The sequence below is a fragment of the Astyanax mexicanus genome, chromosome 18, assembly GCF_023375975.1.
Source record: "Astyanax mexicanus isolate ESR-SI-001 chromosome 18, AstMex3_surface, whole genome shotgun sequence".
Taxonomy (NCBI): domain Eukaryota; kingdom Metazoa; phylum Chordata; class Actinopteri; order Characiformes; family Acestrorhamphidae; genus Astyanax; species Astyanax mexicanus.
The window spans coordinates 39,538,917-39,563,727 of NC_064425.1; the positions used below are offsets into that span (position 1 = coordinate 39,538,917).

Consider the following 24,811-nt stretch of genomic DNA (forward strand, 5'->3'; position numbering starts at 1 on the left):
ACAACAGTAGTTGATGAAAAAAACATTGTGCATAATGTAAAGAAAAACAATAAAACAACAGTTAGTGACCTCGGCAACAACCTCCAGAGGACAGGAGTGAAAGTATCACAATGTACTGTTCACAGAAAACTTTTAATAAACAAAAGATATTGAATATTGATCTTTTGTCTCATATTCATCTTTTTATGTTAAATCAAAATGTTTTCAGTTTACAGCAAAAATAATGGCATTGGCCTCATTGTTCCAATACTTTTGAAGGGGACTTTATACATAGTTTATGGACCTAGTTAAGTCCATAAATATTTGGACAGTGATGCATTCTTCATGATTTGATTCACACTGGATTTGAAATCATACAAATAATGTGTAAATGAATTAATTCAAGGGAATTACAATTTTTTTTTTCTACAATGACGTCTCATTTCAGTAAGTAAAAAAATATCTCAGAAGCTATTTTATGGACTTCATGGGTCATTCCCTCATTAATCCATCGTCAGTTAAGCAGGAAAAATGTCTGGAGCTGATTCCAGGTGGTTCAAAATGCAAATGCAGTAAATGCAGTAAAAGAGAATTTCCATGGAAGAAAAACAGATCATCTTTACGGTAGTCTAAAAAACAAGAAATCTATCAGAGATGGTGGAAATGTTAGGAGAGACCAATTCAACAGTTCGGTACATTCGGGTAAAAAAGAAAAAGCCCTGGATGTCTGTGGACAACAACAGTGGGGGATGATCACAGAATCCTTTACATTGTGAAGAAAAGCACAGGTCTTTCTATGGCATTGCTTAAATAATCCTTTCTTGCACCTTTATTTTATAGAATGCTATGTTATGTGAGTAGAGACTGAGAATAGCCAGTATTCAGTTTAAATTGTAAGAGTATGTCTTGTTCTGTATGTAGGCACCAGAGCTGTTTACAGTTGAGAGGGCCTGGGAGGCTCTGAACATGGCTGAGAAGCTGCTGGGACCACTGGGAATGAAGACGTTAGATCCAGAGTAAGAGGAGACCAGTCTCAATAACTTTTTTGTTAATAACAAATTGTCCCAGAAGTACTGATACTACATATTTGTGACTACAAGTAATTGATATAATGACAACAGTGGAGTAGTGGGTTTTAATGAGCAGTGAAGTTTTAATTATTAATTTACAAATATGAGAGAACTGTTTGAATGGATTCCTCCAGCTAAAATACTTTTAATTTTCTGAAAGTACTTCATATGAAGAAACTGATTTAAGTCTGTGACGCTCAAGTCACGAACATTGTCGATGCCATAAAATAGCCAGTATGTTGCTGATCTGGCACAAAACAAACACAGTCAAACAAACACATTTAGTTCTTAATAATATTTAGATAACATAAGAATTATATTTAAAAGATGTCTTTTTTGTGTTTTTTGTTTGTTTTTGAATATTGTCATGATTAATCTGAATACATTTTTTTAATGATTGACACCAGCAATCCATATATTTAAATAAGGACAAATTATATATTTTCTAAATAGTTCAACTAACAGTTTTCTAAACGGATTAAACTAAAAAGTAATGTAATTATCACGGCAGGCCTAAGTATGAGTCATTCTATTCGGACAGAAAAGCTTAATTTACTCTGTAGTTTTGACCTGTTTATATCTTCGCTCTGCTGAGTCACGGTTTCTATTGACTTCTCCTGAACAGTGACATGGTTTACTGTGGCGTTTATGACAATTCACTGGACAATGACAACTACAACCTAGCCAAAGGCTTCAACTACCACCAAGGCCCTGTAAGAAAACACCAACTTCACTTCCTCATGCCTGTCAGAAATCCAGATATTTCCTTATTTGTGTTTACATCTTACTTTCAGTTAATGGGATTCTTATCTCCTGCGTGTTTTATTTGTTTTTCCTCATCAGGAATGGCTTTGGCCGGTCGGCTACTTCCTGCGTGCCAAGTTATACTTCGCCAAGAAACTTGGGAAGGAAACTTACGACAAGACGGTGTATTTAGTGAAGAATGTCCTGTCTCGTCATTATGTCCATTTGGAACGGTAATCATAGCAACACTCTCTCTGTACTGATGTGTGTGTGATGTGATATGGTAGGATTAAGAATTTTAGGGTTGGGTGATAAATAAATGTGTTTACATTGGTATTCAGATCCAAATACAGTACCAGTTAAAAAATTCACACACTTTATTTATTTATTTAATGTATTTTCTACGTTGTAGATTAATATTAAAGACATGAAAACATTTAAGGGACATATATAAAATAGGAAACACTAAAAAATAAAGTGTTTGTCTCCTGATCTAAACCTGATGAACTGAGATGGTGATTTGAGGTGATTTAATTGGGATGAGCTGGAGCTTCACAGCGTGCAGAAAAAGCAGCAACTATTGTTCAGCACCTCCAGAAACTCCTTCCTTTAAGAGAAAACTATTCCAGGTGACTCCCCTTCATGAAGATACTGAGATTAAAATACCAAGAGTGTGCAGATCTGTCCTCAAAGATAAAAGTGATACTTAAAAGAATCTAAAATATAAAACATTTTTTTACTTAATAATTCTGCATGTATTCCTGTATAGCTTTAATATAGTCTTTATTGTTAAATTTACAATAAAAAAAAAATCATAAAAAGAAAGAAAACCCATTGCATGACAAGAGGTGTGCAAACCTTTGACTGGTACTGTATACAGTGTAATGGTTTTCTGGTTTAATAATATACAGTACTGTGTAAATGTATTGGATGTATTGAAACACTGCTATTGTACAGGGGTTGGAAAATGAAACTGAAACACCTGTTATTTTAGTATTTTAGTGGGAGGTTTCATGGCTAAATTGGAGCAGCCTGGTGGCCAATTTTCATTAATTGCACATTGCACCAGTAAGAGCAGAGTGTGAAGGTTCAATTAGCAGGGTAAGAGCACAGTTTTACTCAAAATAATGCAATGCACACAACATTATGGGTGACATACCAGAGTTCAAAAGAGCACAAATTGTTGGTGCACGTCTTGCTGGAGCATCTGTGACCAAAACAGCAAGTCTTTGTGATGTATCTAGAGCCACTGTATCCAGGGTAATGTCAGCATACCACCAAGAAGGACCAACCACATCCAACAGGATTAACTGTGGACGCTGTAAGAGGAAGCTATCTGAAAGGGATGTTCAGGTGCTAACCCGGATTGTATCCAAAAAACATAAAACTGCGGCTGCCCAAATCACGGCAGAACTCAACTCTCCTGTTTCCACCAAAACTGTCCGTCACCACAATAAATTATTGTGGTCTAAAACCAGGTGTTTCAGTTTCATTGTCCAACCCCTGTAGATACCAGGGCTTACAAAGCAACTAATGTAAAAATAGATCAAATAAGAAAAAGTAAAAATTCTATAAAATTTACCTACAGCTGCTCCACCTTGTAGAAAAAGTAAAGTCAAAGACAGAAGCTCTAAATCTGTTTAGTGTTCCTCTAGTCCTTCATCTGTGGGTATTTCTGGTTGATGGACAGTTTTCAGTCCAGTAGTGATACTGAGGTGTTTAAAAACCTCCAGCAGCACTGCTGTATCTGATCCACTCACTGTACCAGCTCAACACACACTAACACCCCATACACTACCACCATACCTCAAGGTGGAGCCAATTTAAATGGAAGGGCTGTTCATGGTTTTTCTTGTCTCTTTTTTTTAAGGTCCCCCTGGAAGGGTCTGCCAGAACTGACCAATGAGAACGGCCAGTACTGCTCCTTCAGCTGCGAGACACAGGCCTGGTCTATTGCTACTGTTCTGGAGGTCCTGTATGATCTGTGAGCTTTGAGAAGCTGAGATCCACCAGACTTGGAGGGCTTCCCCCAAGTTTTCTGCTGGATGTACCTGTGCTTCTTGAAGGCAATAGAAACATAGTATACACTGAGTTGCCATTTTATTAGGTACTACCCACTGTACCTACTTCACCTACCTGTTAGATTGGATTTATTGGGTTCTACCTACTATGCTCAATAGCCATAAGCCCGTATTTGTGCACATTTGCATTTATATATTTACATTTACTGGATTTGCCTGACACTTTTATCTAGAGCAACTTACAAAGGTTATTCCGGTTACAGAGGTGGTCGAGTGTTTTGTTGGGAGTCTTGCCCAAAGACTCTTATTGGTATATAACATAGCATAGTCACCCAGACCAGGAATTGAACCACAATCTCCTACCTGCTCACTGGCAGGTGGTGGTGTCATCCACTGTGCCACACCAACCACACATTTCTGTCTTTGATTAGAGAAGGAACACCGCTGACCATTCTGAGTACCATACTGGTTAATAGACCTTTCCACTGGAAGATATCAAAGTATTACCGGTTTTTTAACACACCTGAGCTGGGATTAGTGTTCCAGCTGCAGGGCACCAGCATAGTTGTTTCTAATAAAGTGGCCAGTGTATTATAAAGCATACTGAGATAGACGGGATGCAGTAAAACTTCATGAACATCCAGTAAACTGATAAAATGGCCATTAAGTGTAGGTAAAAGGGATATATATATGGACAAAAGTTAATTAATACAATGTTTTGTCCACAGTTAAGGGCATTGAAAACTAGTTTATCTTGCTATTGTTGCAGTAACTGTTTCTACTGTCTAGAAAAGGCTTTGGAAGGGAATTTAAAGATTTGATCCAGTGACAAGACCGCTGTAGGGGTCAACTGTGTTTATTAATCTGCTCCAGCAAGTCTTATTCTTTTGGCAGTATGACTATTAAACTAGCTGTAAGGGCATTTTTACATCTGTGCATTTATTAGAAGGTTTGTCCACAATCACTTGCACATATAGTGTGCAGTAGGTTTACTAAATAAACTGGTGACTCAGTGTAGGTTATAGTATGTGCACTGTACGGTACAATAGGTTACATGAACCTGTGCTCTGCCAGTATCACTAGAATGTCTAATCCTTGGTCTAACCCACTTCACGTATCCCAGCACTTGGGCACATTTCACAGCTGCCTTCAATTCCCATTTAGTCTTCCTCTAATCCACAGTTCCCTTTGAGTGACTGAATTTTAATGGCTGTAGTCCTGCTGCTGTTTCTGTAACTGTGTGTCTTTGTGTTGTATTTGTGCGTGTTTACTGTAGAAGGGCTGGTATGAAATGTCTCTGTTTTCCCTGTGAATTCACTTAATGGAATTTACACAGCTATGTGCAATTAGAAACCACTGGAGACACTGAAATAAACAGAGAGATAAACAGAAAGATTTGAATGTGGATTTATTTCATTTAACTATTCAAACTACAAATACAAACTACATGCAGTTAAAATGACCAAGTGTGAGGGTGTGGTCTGATTAGATACTGGCGGCCTTATTTTGTGCACCATGAAGCTTGGTTCAGGCTTGTGTTGTGTACAGTAAAGTTGTAAGTGGTATTAGTGAATATAGTAACTCTGTATTGTAGAGCTTGTTGTTGATGATAAAAGTCATGGTGAACATAAGGCTTGTGTTGTGTACAGTAGTAAAGTTGTGAGTGGTATTAGTGAATATAGTAACTCTGTATTGTAGAGCTTGTTGTTGGTGATAAAGGTCATGGTGAACATAAGGCTTGTGTTGTGTACAGTAGTAAAGTTGTGAGTGGTATTAGTGAATATAGTAACTCTGTATTGTAGAGCTTGTTGATGGTGATAAAGGACATGATGAACATAAGGCTTGAGTGGTAAAATAAGCAGGTCTTTAGAGTAGATGTTCTGTTTTATAGTATTTAGCTTCTACTTCCAGTTCTCTTCCAGGTAAAGTAATAAAGTGTTATCTTTTGTTTGTATTGATGCTTGAATTACCATAAAGTGAAACTACCTACCCTGCTGAAAAAAAAAACAGCACAGTCAGCAAAAGCTGGTTAAGCTGGTTGAACAGTTTAGGTTTTGGCCAGTATAGAGAGCATGTCTTTGAGTGGGTTTTTGATAGATTAGCTGATCCACCAGCATCACCAAACTGAGTTTTTGACCAGCACATGGTATAGTTTTGCCACACCAGACTACTAGGTTACTCCTATTTCATTTCAGCTTGTTTTCTTTCTGGTTTCTCACGTTCAATAACAAATCTCTGCTGAAGTTCAGCTTTATTCAGGAGTTTTAGTTTAGTTTAGAGGTTGGAGCAGCATTAGTATTATCTGCTAACCAAGCTAAGTGCTGTTGGTTAGCTGCTAATGCTAAACCTGATGCTCCAGTCCTTAGTGCTGGAGAAATTTGGGAATCTAAGCTTACTGTAAAAAAACGGAAGGGCTTTATTCACCCAGTTAAACAGTTTTCAGGAGAGAAATCAGTGTAGATTAACATTTAGTGCTCGTCTGCTTAAAAAAAAAAGAAAGTGTTTTATTTACTTAGCTTAGCTTTAGTTAACTAAGTTAACTAACCTCACCACCACCCTGCAGCGAGACCTGCTGAATTAGAAAGAAAAACATGGCGACACCCCTGTTCCTTACTACTGTCAAATAATGCATCTTATAATCTGATGCGCTTTATGTACGAAAATAGAACAGAAAATAGACGTTCATTGAACGTGCATTTTATTATCTGGTGTGCCTTATAGTGTGAAAAATACAGTAAGTACACTTGGCTTATACTGACAAGTATACAGAAGTCTAAGTATATTTGGCATATACTTGTACTTAATCTTTTGGTCAAGAAATACTTAAGAAAAATACAATTAAGTATTCTTGCCTTAAAAATAGTAAACAAAAAGCAAATATTAAGTAAATAGTAAATAAAGAGAAAATATAAAGTAAATACTAAATAAAGTGTAAATATAAAGTAAATACTAAATAAAGAGTAAATAGTACAAAAGTATTTAAAAGTAATTAAAAAGTAATTAACCAACACAGAACAAATAAACATAAATATATTTCTAGCTCATTTTTTATATATGTACTCTATTAGTAAATCTGATTAAAGGACAGTTTAAAAGACCTACATCTAAACCTAGTAGTATACTGCATAAATAAAATATAAGTAAACTGTAAGTATAATTACTTTAAGTTCACTTAAAAGACTTCTAAATATGCTTTAAATATAAAATCATTAGACTAGTAGTTTACTGAGAGTATATTTAAAAGTATATTATAATATGCTAAAAAGTGGAATAGAAGTGTATAGAAGTAGTAAACCTATAGTACACCTATAAGTTCACCTTTAGTGTAGTTCAGAGTATTACTTGTTTAAACTAAGTTTACTAAATTAATAACTAAATTACACTACACTACAAGTATACTTCAAGTGTACAAGTAGTACACTTAGAGTACATTACTAGTTTACATCTATGTTTTATTTACATTAGTAAATAATTGTGTACTCAAATTGTGTACTACTTGTACACCCAAAGCATACTTAAAAGTATACTTTTATATACTAAAATTGGGCCAATTTATTCCCAAGAAGTATTAAAATAGTACACTTACAAGTATACCACAAGTACATTGATCCTAGTATACTTACTGTATAATATAAACTTGGAAAATTTACTTAAACTTTTACTTAAAGTTTACTTACATTACTTTTGCTTACTTTTATACTTTAAGTAGTTTTGAATCCAGCTCTTTTACACTTTTACTTAAAGAGTAAAAAGTTTGAGTTGATTCTTAAACCTCTACAGAAGTATTTTAAAGCCTAGTATCTATACTTCTACCTACAGAGTAATGAATAGGAATCTTTTGACACCTTCGATTTTGGCCGCATGTTTTTTTTTTTATGTGAATGAGCAGATTTTGACCCTTGTAAAAGAAAAGTGCATTTAAGTATATATTTTAAAACTATACTTAACATGAAAAAGTACATACTTTTAGCATTGAAATCAACACATACTTTCACATAATTCATACTAAATGTACCATTTTGAAACAACTTATGAAAGCTAAAATAAGAGATCACTTGAGTTTCTTTGATTTTCCCAAATTAAAAACCTCTGAAATATTATCAAGGGGAAGATGGATTATTACAAACCATCAAACCAAGCTGAACTGCTTGAATTTGTGCACCAGGAGTAAAGCAGCATTAAGTTATCCAAAAGCAGTGTGTAAGACTGGTGGAGGAGAACATGCCAAAATGCATGAAAACTGTGATTAAAAACCAGGATTATTCCAGCAAATATTGATTTCTAAACTCTTAAAACTTTATGAATATGAACTTGTTTTCGTTTTCTTTTTTCTTTGCATTATTTGAGGTCTGAAAGCTCTGCATCTTTTTTGTTGTTTTAGTCATTTCTCATTTTCTGCAAATAACTGCTCTAAATGACAATATTTTTATTTGGAATTTGGGAGAAATGTTGTCTGTAGTTTATAGAATAAAACAGCAATGTTCATTTTACACAAACATAAACCTATAAATAGCAAAATCAGAGAAACTGATTCAGAAACTGTGAAAGAGCTCTCTTATTTTTTCAAGAGCTGTATATTTAAATACAACATAAAAGCATTAGGGTTTTTTTTTTTTTGCTTTTAAGTGCTTTTTTTCATGTCTTCTGCAAACTTAAGTAGATTTAAGTGTGTTAATACTCTTGAAGTATATTGTAAATGTACTACTTTGCGTATTGATTCACATAGTTTATATTCCTTAATGCCGCTACATATGTATATTTTCTATCAACACGTGTATAATTTAAAGCATATCGCTTAAAAATACATTTTAACGAAATACAAAGAAAGTATATTAAATAGAAAATATACTTTTAGTATTCTTCACCTAATTTATCATACTTTTAATGCTCTTAAGTATACTTCCTTTTTACTACTATTAAACTTTAGCTTAAACAGTCTAAAACCTGCTACCAGGAGATTCTGGTGTTGATCAGGATTTTTCAGCAGGAATATGTTGAGTTCAGGAGACTGTTCTGAAGATAACAGTCAGTGCAGTCAGGACGCTGGAGCACAGGACGAGAGCTGAAACAGAAATCTGTGGAACGAAAGAAGATAAAGAAAACACTGTTTAGCTACTTATGATGTATAATAATTGTGATTGATTATAAATAGTGAATTTGAACACATTCATTGCTCACCACTGTACTGGCTGACGTGATGACGGGACTCTTCACCATGGTCCAGTACTGTACAAAGTTTTTTACAAATGTTGCGCTGAAACAGAACCACAGAACACATACACATATAATATGCACTATAATATGTGGTTAAATACATACTAAATGTACTATTTTGGAACAACTTATTTCACTTTTATTGCAACTTAAGTATATTTCAATTGTAATTAAGATATAAAAGCTTTAAACACAACATATAAGTATTAAATTGTACTTTTAAGTGCTTTTTTTAACTGCTTCAAACTTAGATTTAAGTATGTGTTTTTTTAAACACCTTTTTTAATACACTTGAAGTACAGGGGTTGGACAACGAAGCTGGAACACCTGGTTTTAGACCACAAAAAATGTTTTCATGTGTAGCTAGCGGACTCTACAGCGCCCCCTAATTTGTACGGTTAGTAAATTAGCTGTGGATCTGTCAAAATTTGTCTAATCTTCTCTAATTTTGGTAGGAATGTAGATACTATGACCCTGCACATATTTGCGATTGGATTGTTTAAGATCCGCCCAACAGGAAGTCGGCCATTTTGAAATTTTTACAAATTTTTTACAAACTCATTTAAACTGCTCCTAAAGTTTTTGTCAGATTACCTCTAAATTAGCTGTGGATGAACAAAATACATATGTGATGAAAATTGCCAAAGGAATAGTTGATCGCTAAAACGGTGACGGAATGGCGGACAGTTGATTTACTAGAGACGCAACACTAAACTAAAGTGAAACAATGACACGGTCTGAACACAGATGATTAAATATTCCTGAAACTTGGGAAAAACACAAAACATATCATTAGACACGTTTTCAATATTGGTAGGAGTGACTCCGCCCAACAGGAAGTCGGCCATTTTGAAATATCTGCATTTTACACACATTCTTTGCGTATGTTGTCAAACTACTCCTAGACAATTTTATGAATTCTCTTGGTATTTGGTAAAAATAAACATTGAATATATCTGATGATAAATTGTGAAGGAATAGTCTAAATCTCAAACGAGGACGAAATGGCGGACGGTTGAATTTTTGAGATGACACATCAAAACAGGTGGTTGACGCCTAGGTAATGCTAGGAGTTTTGAGGAAGTTATAATTGAGAAAAGCTCACAAAATTTGACCGGCCTGCTTAAATGAGGCTGTTGTTTGATCTAGAAGTAGAATTTCAAATGCATATGTTTTAACAGTGCTATAGCGCCACCTGTACTTTAAATAGGTATTTCACCAGTTTAATAGGGTAGAAAAGTCTTGAAAATTGCCACACTCAGTGAGACCTCAAAATTACTTTCACCGGTTTCTTGGTTTGGCCCGGTACGATTTGCGCTGTTGTGCGAGGGCACTACGTCCCCCTGTGACAGGGGGACAACTCGTTACAACTGAAATTGTACGTAAGTAGCCATAATTTGTTTCAAAATAGAACATGTATTGTATGTATAAGTATGTATTAATTTTTATGTTGAAGTATGTACTTTTCCATGTTGAGTATACTTTAAAAAAAGTTTTTTTAACAGGGGTATTTATTGATGAGGTTCTATTACCAAAACTGAATGTTGCCTGGAGAAGATCCAGGAGGGGCAACCCAGGTGGCTACAAACTGTGCCTTATCTGCTCCGGTTGCATGGCTGATGGTGGAGTTCTGGAGGAGAAATATTAATTAAAAAATAGTATATTTAAAAGACTTTAACCCAATTAATCTATCTTAAATCAGTTATATACGTATTATCCTTTAGAATTTTCTATATTTCTGCATAAATATGACCTAAAACATCATCAGTCCTAAAAGTAGATTAAGAGAATCCAGTTATACAAATGAGACAAAGATACTATACTTGTTCATTTATTTATTAAGAAAAATTATCCAATGTTACATTTGTGAGTGGCAAAAGTACAGGGGTTGGACAATGAAACTGTAATTGCACATTGCACCAGTAAGAGCGGAGTGTGAAGGTTCAATTAGCAGATTAGGAGCACAGTTTTGCTCAAAATATTGCAATGTACACAACATTATGGGTGACAAACCAGAGTTCAAAAGAGGACAAATTGTTGGTGCATGTCTTGCTGGAGCATCTGTGACCAAGACAGCAAGTCTTTGTGATGTTTCAAGAGCCACGGTATCCAGGGTAATGTCAGCATACCACCAAGAAGGACCAACCACATCCAACAGGATTAACTGTGGACGCTGTAAGAGGAAGCTGTCTGAAAGGGATGTTCGGGTGCTAACCCGGATTGTATCCAAAAAACATAAAACCACGGCTGATCAAATCACGGCAGAATTCAATGTGCAGCTCAACTCTCCTGTTTCCACCAGAACTGTCAGTCACCACAATAAATTATTGTGATCTAAAACCAGTTGTTTCAGTTTCATTGTCCAAGCCATTCCCTTAAAGCAACAATTTATGACCAGTTTACATACTGCAGTCCCATGACTTTTGGTATGTCATGTCAGTGTATCTATGTAAAGGGTGTAGGGCTGTCCCTAACGATTATTTTTTAAACGATTATTCTAACGATTATTTTTTTCGATTAGTCGACTAATCTATTTATTGAGAAACATATTTAAATAATTATTATTTTACGTTTTAAAGCAAACGATAAAATACTATATTTATATATAATAACAACAACAACAACACAAGCCTACTAAATCAAACCCCACACTTATAATCACTTACATGTACAACACGTTTAGATCTATAACGCTAAAAATGGATAAGCTCCCATACACCACAACCGTGTGTTGCACTGTTTTCTGTGACCGCTAGATTTTGTGACCACGGGCAAGTAGTTCTCAGCAGACCGGTGCACTGGCCGATTCGAAACGTGTTCGTTTCTAATGTTTACCCCGACTGGCCAAAACGGTTAAGTTTAGGGCTGAGGGTAAGGTGTAGGTATAGAAAGCTTCCGTTTTGCCAATGAACGCTCATAACCGTGAGCACTGGTCACAAAATTCCGACGGTGACAGAAAACGGTGTAACACCGCAGCGCCGACGCCGCTAGCTAAAATAACTTAAGGCAGCTAGCTTAGCTAAACACCTGAACTTATGAATAATGCTACTGTTTCTGGAAACTGCGAAATGCCATGCACAAATATAAACCAAAACTGTATAATTTCTGCCTGTGGCAGGTTTAAAACCTTTGGTAGACAGCCTTAAGTCTTTTTAAGGACACCCGCGGAGACCCTGATGTAAACGGTAACTTACTGTGTGACCCTGTTGACATAGTGCTCCTGGATGTTTGCGCTTCAAGTGCTCCTTTTGCACGTATGGCAGAGGACCACATTGTTGCCCTTTTGCGTGAAATGCTCCCAAACTTTAGATGCCCGCTGGCGTTTTTTTGTAGCTGGAGATTGCTCTCCGGAGTCCAAGCTCTCTAGAGCTTAGATTCTCTGCCCGAACCCGACATGACCCGAGGCCCGCCCGTAAATCCGACCCGGGCTCCAGAAAATAGTCCGAGATGTAGGCGTCTGTTTTTTAATTATATTTTTATTTAAAAAAAAAAAGAAATAACGAAAATAACGGGGTGTTGTGCCGATTCTGTCCGCGAAGCGGGAGTCAGATTCAGCAGACAGTCGGATTCGGCACAAGCGCGGCAAAACCTCGCGGTCCGCGGTGTCAGTTGTAAGCGCTCGCGCTAGCCGCAAAATACGGCAGAAAACACTGAGGGAGCTGCAGAATTATGTATGGGACTAGAATATGAACTCTCACCAGAACAAGCGAATCTCTCTCTCTCTCTCTCTCTCTCTGTGTGTGTCTCTCTCTCTCTCTCTCTCTCTCTCTCTCTCTCTCTCTCTCTCTCTGTGTGTGTGTCTCTCTCTCTCTCTCTCTCTCTCTCTCTCTCGCACGTGAACTCCTCCGCGTTTGACTTGCAGAACTGTGTTTAGCTGTTCTTAAAAATCATTTTAATTAAATAATAGTTCTATGATTCTATGTTACCGTGTTAATTAACATATTTACGACGCGCCGACGCACGTTATGCAAATCGATGTATTTTCGTAATCGATGACGTCGATTATGTCGACGCGTCGCCCCAGCCCTAAAAGGGTGTAATGTGTTGGAGGTACCGTCACGCTGGAGCAGCTATGGAGTCTGAACAGGCTGTTGTTTGAGGAGCTGAAAGAGCCCACTGGTGCCCCGTTCACAGTCCTGAGAGCCTGCAGCATGAAGCCCACGAACACCGTTCCATTCTGTGTTGAGCTCAGAGACACTGTAAGGAAAGAATTCATGTTAATTCATGAACTTTGTAGTTCTATAATTCCAGACTGTAGTCCTGTATCTGTTTCTCTCTCTCTTCTGTTTCTCTGAGTGTAAAACAGTGTTTAAAAACTCCAGCAGGACACTGCTGTATCTGATCTACTCACTGTACCAGCACAACACACACCAACACATCATACACAGGTGTCAAATGTTGTCAAGTAATAAAGTACAAATCCTTTTTTTAACCTTACTTAAGTAGAAATGTTGGTTATCTATGCTTTACTGGAGTAATTTTTCAGACCATTTTTTACTTCTTCTCATGATATTTTCACACGATTATCTGAACTTTCTAGTGCACTATAGGACTCTGTGGTGTGGCCTAAGCTTTTGTCGTTAATGGCATTTATTACTTTAATACTTTTAAGTATTTTTGAAACCAGTACTTTTAGTACACCAGTACATTTTTACTTGAGTGAGAAGCTTGATTTGATACTTCAACTTTGGCAGAAGTATTTTAAATCCTAGTATCTATTCTTCTACCTGCAGAGTAATGAATGGGAATACTTTTTACACCTTTGTTCATACCATGATAAACAGACCTGTTTATCTCTTATTAATTAAATATACTATTAAATTTAATACTTTTACACTTAAGTTTGTTTACTTTTTAGTGTATTTTAACTTTAATTTAGCACTCAGTAGTTTGTCAGTAGGAGGAGGAGGCAGGACTGACCTGTGATGGAGTCGCCGGGAGCGTAGGTGGTGTTGCTGGCGGTGATTCGGAAAGGCGGGGTGGTGTTTTGAGGGACATAGCCATGCCCCGGCATCATAGTGTCACACACAACGCTTATGTTCCCTATAGAATAAGCAGAACCCCACCCAATACTGCACATCCCAACCAACACCGACAGCAGGAGACTCATCTGAAATGATAAGGATTACAATTTTTATTCATACATTAGAAAGTACACAACCCTAAATGAGCTACAATGTGTTTCATACTTCACAATTTAAAAAAAAAAGTAACGTGGCAGTAATTTGTTTCTAAAACTGAATAACTGAAGTATAGGGTGTTCACATCCAGGGTTAAATACCTGATCCAGAACTATTCTAAAACCATTTTTACTGCATGCATGTACTACTGTGGAAGATTAGTATTGTATTTGATTTATTATTGAGATATTTAAAACCTATTTAACCTAAAATTTAAAGCAAAGCTAAAACAATCTTGGGAAGTCTAGAAATTCTGTCGTTTTCCAGTTATCATAGACATACCTCAAAGATTACACTAAAGATATACAATTTACTTACTTTTCAGGCTCTTCCACAGTCTTCACCACTCTTCCACAGTCTTCACCACTCTTCCACAGTCTTCACCACTCTTCTACACTCTTCACCACTCTTCTACAGTCTTCACCACTCTTCCACAGTCTTTACCACTCTTCCACAGTCTTTACCACTCTTCCACAGTCTTCACCACTTTTCTACAGTCTTCACCACATTACTCTACACTCTTCCAGTCTTCACTAGTCTTCACCACTTTTCTACAGTCTTCACTACTCTCCCACAGTCTTTACCACTCTTCTACAGTCTTCACCACTTTTCTACAGTCTTCACCACATTACTCTACACTCTTCTACAGTCTTCACTAGCCTTCACCACTTTTCTACACTTTTCTCTCCCACAGTCTTCACCACTCTTCCACAGTCTTCACCACTCTTCCACAGTCTTCACCACTCTTCCACAGTCTTCACCACTCTTCTACAGTCTTCACCACTTTTCTACAGTCTTCACTACTCCTCTACACTCTTCCACAATCTTCACTAGTCTTCACTACTTTTCTAGTCTTCACCACTCTCCCACAGTCTTTACCACTCTTCTACAGTCTTCACCACTTTTCTACAGTCTTCACGACTCCTCTACACTCTTCCACAGTCTTCACCACTCTTCCACAATCTTCACCAGTCTTCGCCACTCTTCCACAGTCTTCACCACTCCTCTACACTCTTCCACAGTCTTCACCACTCCTCTACACTCTTCCACAGTCTTCACCACTCCTCAACACTCTTCCACAGTCTTCCACACTCTTCCTCGCTCTTTTGCAGGAGCTGAGCTGTAATAGTGATGGGAACAGAGAGAGACGCAGTGAGGAGAGAGTGGGATTAGCGCTGTTCTTATACTGGGCAGTTCAGTTTCATGTGGGCGTAGAAGCAGGATCTTGTGTTTCTATTTTGTTTAGTATTTATGCAGTCTGACCAGTTCTGAGTTTAATGATGATGTCAGCTGTGCCCAGTTTGTGTCTGTAACGTTGGTAACGAGGAGCAGGCAGGGTCAGAGTAAAGTTTATCAGATAAATGATAACTCTTTCACACTCTTTACAACAAGGGTACATTAAGTAACAGTACTTACCATAGTAATAAACATTGTTAATACATGGTTAAGACATGGTTCATGTAACATGGTAACATGTCTAAATAATTGATGTTAGTTATATATTATTAAAGGTCTTATTCCATCGTTTTTTAATTCATTTTAAAATGTCTAGTTGAGATGTCTAGTATTAATGAATTCCATGTGAGACGTTTTTTGTGTAACAAAAGTGGTGAGGTGTTTCTATTTAGCCCTGCTTTATTTCACTGAATTAGAGGTCTTTGAAGAAAGACAGGATTTTGTCTCTTGCTCATAAATATTTATATATGCAAACATATCGCATTTGATTGGCTAACAGCACTGCAGCAGAGAATGCTACCTGCCTTCCCAACCCTCACCCCCCAATTTTACAGCTCTATAACTCAAATTACAAAATGTTTTCAGAGACACAGCCCTAGTTGTAAAAATATAGACTCTCAGTGTAGTTACGCAGCGAGAATTGTTATCAATGCCGAGGGGGAGAGTGGCTCTGGAATACCATCCCAACCATCCCAACTGTGAAACATGGGGGTGGAGGCATCATGTTTTAGGGTTGCTTTGATGCCGGAGTGACTGGTGCATTTCACAAAACAGATGGCATCATGAAGAAGGAACATTAAGCCAGGAAGTTAAAGCTTGGGCAGAAATAGGTCTTCCAAATGGACAATGACCCGAAGCATACTGCCAAACTATTCAAAGTGGCATAAGGATAGCAAGGAGGAACAGGAGGAGCAGTGCAAGAGCCCTGCAAAATGACCTCCAGCAGGGCACTAATATCCATGTTTCTGCTCAAACTGTCAGAAACAGAATCCATAAGGGTGGTATGAGGGCCTGACGTCCACAAGTGGGGCTTGTGCTTACAGTCCAACACCGTGCAGGGCGATTAGCATTTGCCAGAGAACACAAAGATTGGCAGATTCACCATTGGCGCCCTGTGCTCTTCATGGATGAAAGCTTCACGGTTCACACTCAGCACATTTGACAGACGGCACAGAGTCTGGAGATGCCGTGGAGAAAATTCTGCTGCTGCAACATCCTCCAGCATGATCGGTTTGGCAGTGGATCAGTAATAATATGAGGTGGCATTTCTTTGGAGGGCCACACAGACCTGCATGTGCTCACCAGAGGTACCCTGACTGCCATTAGGTACTGAGATGAGACACTTAGACATATTGTGAGATCATATGCTGGTGCAGTGAGCCCTGGGTTCCTTCTGATGCAGGACAATGCAAGGCCTCATGTGGCTGAAGTGTGTCAGCAGTTCCTGCATGATGAAGGCATTGATGCTATGGACTGTCCTGCCCGTTCCCAAAACCTGAATCCAATACAGCACATCTGGAACATCATGAACCCCACAGACTGTCCAGGAGTCGATTGACGCTTTAATCCCAGGTGTTGTAGGGAGGTCATACAGGTACGTGGAGCCACACCCACTACTGAGCCTCATTTTAACTCGTCTTGAGGAATTTCCAGTGAAGTTGGATCAGCCTGTCATTTGATTTTCCACTTTGATCTTGAGTTTGATTTCAAATCCAGACCTCCATGAGATAATAATTTTGATTTACATTGATCAACGCATTCCACTATGTAATAAATACAGATTTTCAATTGGAATATTTTATTCATTCAGACCTAGGATGTGTTATTTTAGTGTTCCCTTTATTTTTTTTTAGCAGTGTAGTTTGAGGGCAATGAAACCAAATACTAATAAAATGTATGTTAACTTTTGACTTCGCAGAAAAGTAATTAAATTGACATAAAAAAAATCTCTCTCATTAAAATCTCTCTTTCTCAATAATTTTAGTATTCCTAATTCATCTAAAACGGGAAAGTTTTATTCTCGTTTCATGTCAGTCAGTGAGAAAAAAAAAACATGCATATATGTTTTTTTTTTTTAATAGTGTATGTAAACTTGCAAACTGGTTTCAAATGTACATCTCCGTCACTGATTCTGTCACTGATTAACTCAATGTTTATCAGTGGTCAGTTGTATAGAAGTTCTGTGTAATAACCTAAAATAACCCCAATAACTCCGTTCCACAGAATAAACTCACCTTTATACTTCCATTGTTCCACATGATCGAACCTCGTATCTCCGCTGTTTCCTGCTTCCTTCCCAGATGCTGCAGTAATAAGGATGTGTTTAGGAGGAAGAGCTGGTGTGTATATATACTCCTGCTCATCCCACAGATACACAGATACACACTCATATCATCCTACCTAACGTACACTGGACTACAGCATATAGCACACACACACAGCCGCTCTGAGGAAAGGTAGGCCTGCTGCTTAAACTGTTTTTTTTTTTTTTTAGTTTTGGTTTTAAGTTATTTATTTAAGTTATTTCCTAATAGATTTAAAAAATAGGTATTCTAATGTAAATGATTAAAAAGTGTACTTGAATGTGGCTTCAATTATATATATATATATATATATATAAAATCCAATAATATATCTCTTACTGATTCTTGAGAAATTGGATAAAAAATTAAAATAGAAAGTTAAACTGTAGGAATGTACTGGTAAAACCTTCTTATTTTGTGTGTGTTTTTTTTTAGGCATTTTTCCAGATATTACTTAGTATTTATTATTTTTTATTTTTTGGGTCTCATATGTTTTTTTGTTTCATTTATGTTTTATGCTGTTTTTGACATGTACTCCTTTAAAAGATTTAGCTTCATACAACGGTTACCTTAAGACTAAATAGAAAAAGTAATGTTTTTTTTTAATTCAACAAACATATTTTTGAATTAAAAAAGACTTTAATAATAATATAATTGCCAATAAATTGTCATTTCTATATTCTACTTATAGATTAAAGAGTAAAAGATTGATCTATTGTCAAAGTATAATATAATAATATATTAATATAGTGTAATGTTGATTCATATGCATTACTCACAGGTTAAAAAACAAAAATCTATGTTTCATATCAAAAATCTATATTGACTTATTGGAAATAAGTAGAAAATATACAGTTTGTAGTTAAAACAATGAATGAAAAACAATTCAAACCTTATATTATAAGGTATATAATTATATGATATGACTTAAAACTTAATGATACTTAATGATTGTATCCATAAGTTGTTATATTATTGGTGATTCAAAGTTATTTTAAATTATATATATTTTTATTTATCTTTTATTATTTAGTCCACTTATGTATGATATGCATTTGTGAGATTTTCTCATTTAACAAGCGGCTGTTTTAAATATTTCAATGAGTTCTGTTCTGATTGGCTGTTCATACTGTGTCTCATTCGAGGATGTAGAATTTCAGTGTGAGTGGGTGGAGCTAAACTGCTGTAGCCTGGATATAGGGCAGATACAGGGAAATGCAGAAATGCATTACACAGTTGCATTAGTCTTCTTAATCAGCAATAAAGATACAATTTAAATTTTAAAATGAGTCCTGAAACCTTTTTTATATAAAATATTCTCCAAATGTTTAACTTCCTTCAAGACATTTTACTATAATTTCTCCTGATTCTTTTATAAAAAAAAGCAACAAGATTTTCTGTAATTTAAAACAATATTTCTTTTATTATGTGAATACATTACTGAAAACATGCAACTAAATTATTGTAATTTGTGATTTTGATGTTTTGTGATAAAAAAAAAAGTGCTTTAGGGATTTGTATAGAATCTGTATTTATGTATTTTAAATCTGGATTTATAAAAAAGTATTAATGTTAGACATTGCTATTTTATACATGCAGAATTAAAATATATATATTTACATTAAATCTGACTTACTGGCAGCTACAATGTTTTAGCAGCAGGAGTACAAACATAATTTTACATGTATTTCTGTGTGTGTATATTTACTGTGTTTTCTTTTGTTGTTTGTTTGTTTGTTTGTTTGTTTCAGATGCAATCTGCTTTTGTTGTACTGCTTTTGTTGGGAGGGTCCTCTCTCTCCACAGTGTTAGCTTTCCCAAATGGTCTTGTAACTCCTGCTTGTGAAAGAATGATACCAAATCATGTTGTTGATTCAATGTCGACCCCTGCACCTTTCTCCGTCATCTCAAACAGCTCCAGTTACGTGGCCGGCCAGCAGATTACAGGTGGGATTACAGCAGATGGTCATAATCAGAATACTGTGGCTTTCGACCCTCATAACTTTTAACAAAAAAAAATAATAATTTATTATTATTCATCCAATTTTTGAGACATCAGACTACCTAGAAATCATATTTTGCAGCTTAGTCTCTTTTTCACATTTTTCACTCACTGGCTGTTCTAGGGGTGGGGCCACAAGGGCAATGGCCCCAGCTGACATCTGATTGGCCCCCTTAAGTGCCCCTGAACTGTCAATTATTTTGTCTATATACACTATAAAGGCATGTAGAAGTGATTTTTATGAAGGTCACTTTGTGCCAAAAAAATATTATTATTACAATTATTATACATATTATATACATATAAAAGCAAAAAAATATATATATCTATAAGCTGACTCAAACGAGAGAAGCAAAAGACTTGAGCAGCAAAATCCACAAAAATCCACAGAAAATCCATAAAAATGAAAGCAAAGACTGGCAAAATTCAAACACAAATATGGTATATTTTTTGCTATTTTGAATTTGCAACATACACTTTTTTAAAACTTTAAAACTTGCCACAAAATTAACTCCATAGATTTTACTGTGTTTAAAATAACATTCAAGTGTTTGAACGTTTATTGCATTTGTCCACACTGTTACGGCAAGCTGCACGCAGGACGGACAATGAATAATTGTCTCACCTCCAAAATTATGCTTGACCAGCAAGACAAGGCGCAGTTAGTCTCCAATAAGCCTCTTATATTATTGGGCTGAGTTATTCCAAAATAACAGGGTGGACGGGGAACTCTCAGACGTGTTTAAATAGCTTAATATTTTTTATTATTATTTTAATAGTATTATTTTATTTCTATTTTTTATCCCAATTTACTCGGCCAATATGTAAAGTCAGACTCTGCCTCTTTTTGAACTGCTGCTTCATCATTGCTGAGAAACATCAGAGTGCACTCGAAGGAAAGCGCAGCAGCTCTGTTCTGATACATCAGCTCACAGACGCAGCCTTGTGCTGATCAACATCACCCTAGGAGTGATTGGGGGAAAGAGCATCACCTACTGTACCCACCCAGAGAGAGCAAGGTCAATTGTGCTCTCTCAGGGCTCTGGCAGCTGATGGCAAGCTACATAAACAGGATTCGAACCAGCGATCTCCTAATCGTAGTGGCAGCTCTTTAGACTGCTGGACCACTCGGAGCCCTAGAATAGCTTGGTATTTTTATTAAAACACCTAGACTAAAACGTGAAATGCATAAATTGTTTAAAAAAAAATATCCAAACTTTTAAAAAATATGCCACGGAATCGTTTTTAAAATGTATTTAAAAGCTCTTTAAAATTAAGGTTATTGTTATTCCTCCATATGTGTATTAATACAATCATTCAGATTAAATCTTTATTTCTTTTTTTATTTTTTATTTTTTTATTTAAAACAACTATGCTGCGACACAAAAGACACATTATATAAAATCTTGAGCGAGAGAAGATCCTGTGTGTAGTTCTAAAGGTATATTCACTGCAGATGGGTGAAGTTTAATGCTTTGATGGTATGCTTTTTCCACAGTGACCCTTCAGGCCAATGAAACCGGGTTTTTTAAGGGTTTTCTGCTTCAGGCTCGGGCAGCAGATGCAGGAGTCGGCCCAATCGGGACGTTCAGTGTGACGGGGACTGAAGCTCAGCTGCTCAACTGCAGCACTGTGAGTAAAGCCTCTTTCTGCTGCAGGGGTTCAAACCTTTCCAGTCTAAGACTCAGCTGTGTATAACTAGAAGCTTTTCAGGATGGAAAGCTGGGGCCAGAGGCCGTGGTGAGCTGTGGATCTCTGCAGCTCCTCCAGAGTGACCATGCTCCTCTTGTCTGCTTCTCTGACGAGTTCTCTTCTTACTCGATCTGTCAGTTCGGGTGGACGGCCATGTCTTGGTTGGTTTGCAGTTGTAGAATACTTTATACTTTTTCTGTTTTTTTTTTTTTGGATGATGGATTGAACAGCACTCTTTGAGATGCTCAAAGCTTGGGATATGTTTTTGTAAAATAACCGCCGATTTTAAAAATATTATTCATACTGTATTCAAAACATTGTATCCAAAATATGACAAAAACAAAAGCATATATTTTATTGCAATAACAATAAATAAGTTTACAGCAGCAAATAAACAGAAAGGGCAATGAATTCCACATGCATGTTTATCAGAGCAATTATTAACCCTTGTGTGGTGTTCATCTTTTTTGTTACTCGTTTACTTTGTTACTTGTATTTAATTCAGCAAAATTAAGCAATTTTATATTAAAATGCTTTACACATGCTTGCTTCACCTAAATTGCAAGCAATATAAACAGCTTACATGGTTAATATTTGCCCTTTACCTTTCTTATGTTGCATTTCTTTCAAAAAGTGCTACTCTTTTTTTATTAGTTTTTTTTTTAATAAAATGTAAAAGAAAATGAATTAAACTCAAGATATGAGTAGTTTAGTTGTTTAGTTTCAAATTTACAAATGAAGCAATGTTTATTAGCCCATGGCCAAATATACTGTATGTAATATAAATGTGAATGGGGGGGTGTACAGTGTGTGTTTATCAAAAATGTGTTATGATATATGTTTTTTTTTTTTTACAAAAAATGAGCCAATGCCAATGAGTTTGAGTTAGAAAAAATATTTTTTTAGTATCATTTGAAGAAAAATTAAAACGGGTCCCACAGACCCGAACACCACACAAGGGTTAAACTCCTTTATAAATGATTTATAAACCCTCTATTAAGATTTATTTTAAAAGTACCGACCACTCTTACATTGCCTCTTCTTTTTCAGGTCGCCTCAGCTGTCAGTCACACATCAAATGTCAACAAGACAACTATCCAGGCCACGTGGACGGCCCCGGACAATGAGTTTAGGGATATCGAGTTTAGGTAGGTCTGCTTAAACACCAAAATACAGATTGTGGTTGGTTAAAGTTTTAGAATTTTATTAAGTTTCATATTGTGTTTGTCTTTGTCTTTCAGAGCTACATTCGTACAGAACTTTTCCATATTCTGGGTCGGGGTAAGAAGCTCTTGGCTTGCGTTTGCTGGTGAAATCCCAAACACGACCATCGTTGTCCCATCAAGCTCAACGGCTGTGACTTTAAACGGAACCGTGACTCCAAACAGCAGCCCTCCACTCTCCTTCAGCTCCTCGATCCTCCTCCTGCTCCCAGTGATGCTCCTGACCCTCTCTAACACACACTGAGACACTTTTATCATCAGGTTCATTCTTGGGATTGAATAAGCACTGCTTTATATATATATGCATCAGTACATACACTTTGATAGTAAACCATTTAGAATTGTTTATATTTATGTGTGATTCTATCCTAAAACTTTATCAGATGTTCCCAAAAAAAATCCTAAATGTACATTACAGGGCAGTCTTTACAAACAAGGCTTAAGCCTAGTCTTGGACTACACAGCATTTGAATAGATAGGAGTAATCATTATCCCTGTCCAGGAAACCAATCCAAAGAGACCCAAATCGAGCAAATGATATCCGATATATATTTTCTGTATATATGTGAGTGATAAAAGTATGTAAACTTTGTTTTTAGTATCTAGTGTTTCCCCTGTGCAGTAAAATAACATTTCTACTGGAATAAGGGCCAATTCCAAAGGATTAACTTTCCAAATTCTTTGGTTGAACTATTTCTTTGCTTAGGGTCATTGTCTTGTTGCATGACCCACATCCTGCCGAGACTCAGCTCACAGACAGATGTTCTAACATTTTAATTCAGAATTTTTTGGTGTAGTTCAGAAGCCGCCCTGGACCAGATGCATTGAAATAAGCCCAAACCATGATGCTACCACCACTGTGTTTCACAGTTGGGATAGGTGTGATTTTCTGCTGAAATACAGTGCTTTCATTTCTCCAAACATAGAAATCTTCTCATTTAAACCAAAAAATGTTTGGTTTCATCCATCCAATTACATTGCTCTAATAGCCTACTGGCTTGTCCCTGTGACCTTCATTAAACTGCAGACATGCAGCAGTGTTCTTATTTGAGTGTTCCTAACAGGAATATTAACAATAGCCAATGGGAGAAAGGCCTTCAGTTGCTTAGAAGTCCCACCAAATTATTTGTGACTTTATTGACTATTACACGGCTTGTGCTCTAACTCATCCAGAACCACATCAGAATTATGTGTTTGCTACACGATTCCATATGTGTCCCTTCATAGGTTTGATGACAACAATATTCATTTTAAACATTAATGATGGAAAAAAAAAAATTATTGTACTTTAGCCGAAGTGAACAATTCACAGCTCTAAATACATTGTACCTTTTTTTTGTACAGTCTACCTAAGTGTTAAAGATGTATAAAATGCCTGAATGAGATGCTCTTTTGTATTTTAGTCATATTTTAAATTAATTAATGAGATATTCTTTTGTATATATTCAAATATATTTTAAAGAGGCTGTATGATTAATAAAGCTTATTTGTTAACTGCATCAAACTTGCGTTCCTTGCTGAAGTGGATGGGTTGGGGGCTGTGACTGAAGACTGTAGCCTAAGAGCTAAGCTAAGACCCTCACAAGCACCTGATTCGTGGCTAGGTCTTTCAAACACAGATGCAGTAGGGTTGGGCGATATGATTTAAAAACTCATATCTCAACATGTTTAACAGAAACGGAAATACACAACATGAGGTGATTAACATTATACTTTAAAAGACCATTAAGGGATATATTTTCTGTAGTAACTCATACCATGATCAGGATGTATCATCAGATATTAAGGAAACATGCTTTAATTTAAGCACTGGCAGCTCTTGTTAGCAGAATTTCAGACAGTACTTTATATTTTTTATTATATGTCTGGTATGACAAAGAAATTAGTTTAGGAATTAGCCTCCGAAATTGCTAATCACCATTCCCCCATTCCTATTTTCACACCCCAGGTTGTCAGGTATAGACAACAGCGCTCAAACAGTGTGCCGCAGCCATGAAAACAGATGAACTGGCTATTTTTCTGCTGAACAGGTAATCACTGAGCTTCAGTAAGATTGCTGACCATAGCTGGGTAATTTACCATCACCACTAGCATAGTAGAGAGACTTTTTAGACACTAAAATTTATATATATTCACTGATCAACTAC

General features: G+C 36.4%; 3 protein-coding genes across 4 annotated transcripts in view; 2 read left to right on the top strand and 1 right to left on the bottom strand.

Moving 5' to 3' along the window:
* The window catches only part of agla (amylo-alpha-1, 6-glucosidase, 4-alpha-glucanotransferase a), a 51,678-nt gene extending 46,471 nt beyond the window's left edge, over window positions 1-5,207 (top strand). For both annotated transcript variants that reach the window (XM_049466884.1, XM_049466883.1), the window contains exons 31-34: window positions 901-995; window positions 1,675-1,762; window positions 1,893-2,026; window positions 3,664-5,207. In XM_049466884.1, the coding sequence (XP_049322841.1) occupies window positions 901-995; window positions 1,675-1,762; window positions 1,893-2,026; window positions 3,664-3,781 (435 nt within the window). In that variant the 3' untranslated portion in view covers window positions 3,782-5,207. The remainder of the gene's footprint in view (window positions 1-900; window positions 996-1,674; window positions 1,763-1,892; window positions 2,027-3,663) is intronic.
* A 1,288-nt stretch (window positions 5,208-6,495) lies between these two features.
* On the bottom strand, window positions 6,496-15,371 carry LOC103029907 (putative ferric-chelate reductase 1). Its single transcript, XM_022674253.2, has 6 exons — window positions 14,527-15,371; window positions 13,949-14,138; window positions 13,083-13,225; window positions 10,561-10,658; window positions 8,993-9,068; window positions 6,496-8,889 (listed from the first exon to the last, which is right to left on the bottom strand). Exons 2-6 carry the CDS (start codon window positions 14,136-14,138, stop codon window positions 8,815-8,817), a joined length of 582 nt encoding a protein of 193 aa, XP_022529974.2. The 5' UTR covers window positions 14,527-15,371; the 3' UTR covers window positions 6,496-8,814.
* A 2,417-nt stretch (window positions 15,372-17,788) lies between these two features.
* On the top strand, window positions 17,789-24,075 carry si:ch73-14h1.2 (putative ferric-chelate reductase 1). Its single transcript, XM_007245151.3, has 5 exons — window positions 17,789-17,900; window positions 19,499-19,694; window positions 21,248-21,381; window positions 22,492-22,589; window positions 22,683-24,075. Exons 2-5 carry the CDS (start codon window positions 19,499-19,501, stop codon window positions 22,906-22,908), a joined length of 654 nt encoding a protein of 217 aa, XP_007245213.3. The 5' UTR covers window positions 17,789-17,900; the 3' UTR covers window positions 22,909-24,075.
* The last annotated feature ends 736 nt before the right edge of the window (window positions 24,076-24,811 follow it).

Excerpts from the sequence above, each read along its gene's own strand:
- LOC103029907 (XM_022674253.2), bottom strand. The coding sequence starts at position 14,138 with ATGAGTCTCCTGCTGTCGGTGTTGGTTGGGATGTGCAGTATTGGGTGG. Across the intron at positions 13,226-13,948 it reads TCCCGGCGACTCCATCACAG|TGTCTCTGAGCTCAACACAG; the intron begins GTCAGTCCTGCC and ends CTTTCCTTACAG. Across the intron at positions 8,890-8,992 it reads TCACGTCAGCCAGTACAGTG|ATTTCTGTTTCAGCTCTCGT; the intron begins GTGAGCAATGAA and ends TTCGTTCCACAG.
- si:ch73-14h1.2 (XM_007245151.3), top strand. The coding sequence starts at position 19,499 with ATGCAATCTGCTTTTGTTGTACTGCTTTTGTTGGGAGGGTCCTCTCTC. Across the intron at positions 19,695-21,247 it reads GGCCGGCCAGCAGATTACAG|TGACCCTTCAGGCCAATGAA; the intron begins GTGGGATTACAG and ends CTTTTTCCACAG. Across the intron at positions 22,590-22,682 it reads TTTAGGGATATCGAGTTTAG|AGCTACATTCGTACAGAACT; the intron begins GTAGGTCTGCTT and ends TTTGTCTTTCAG.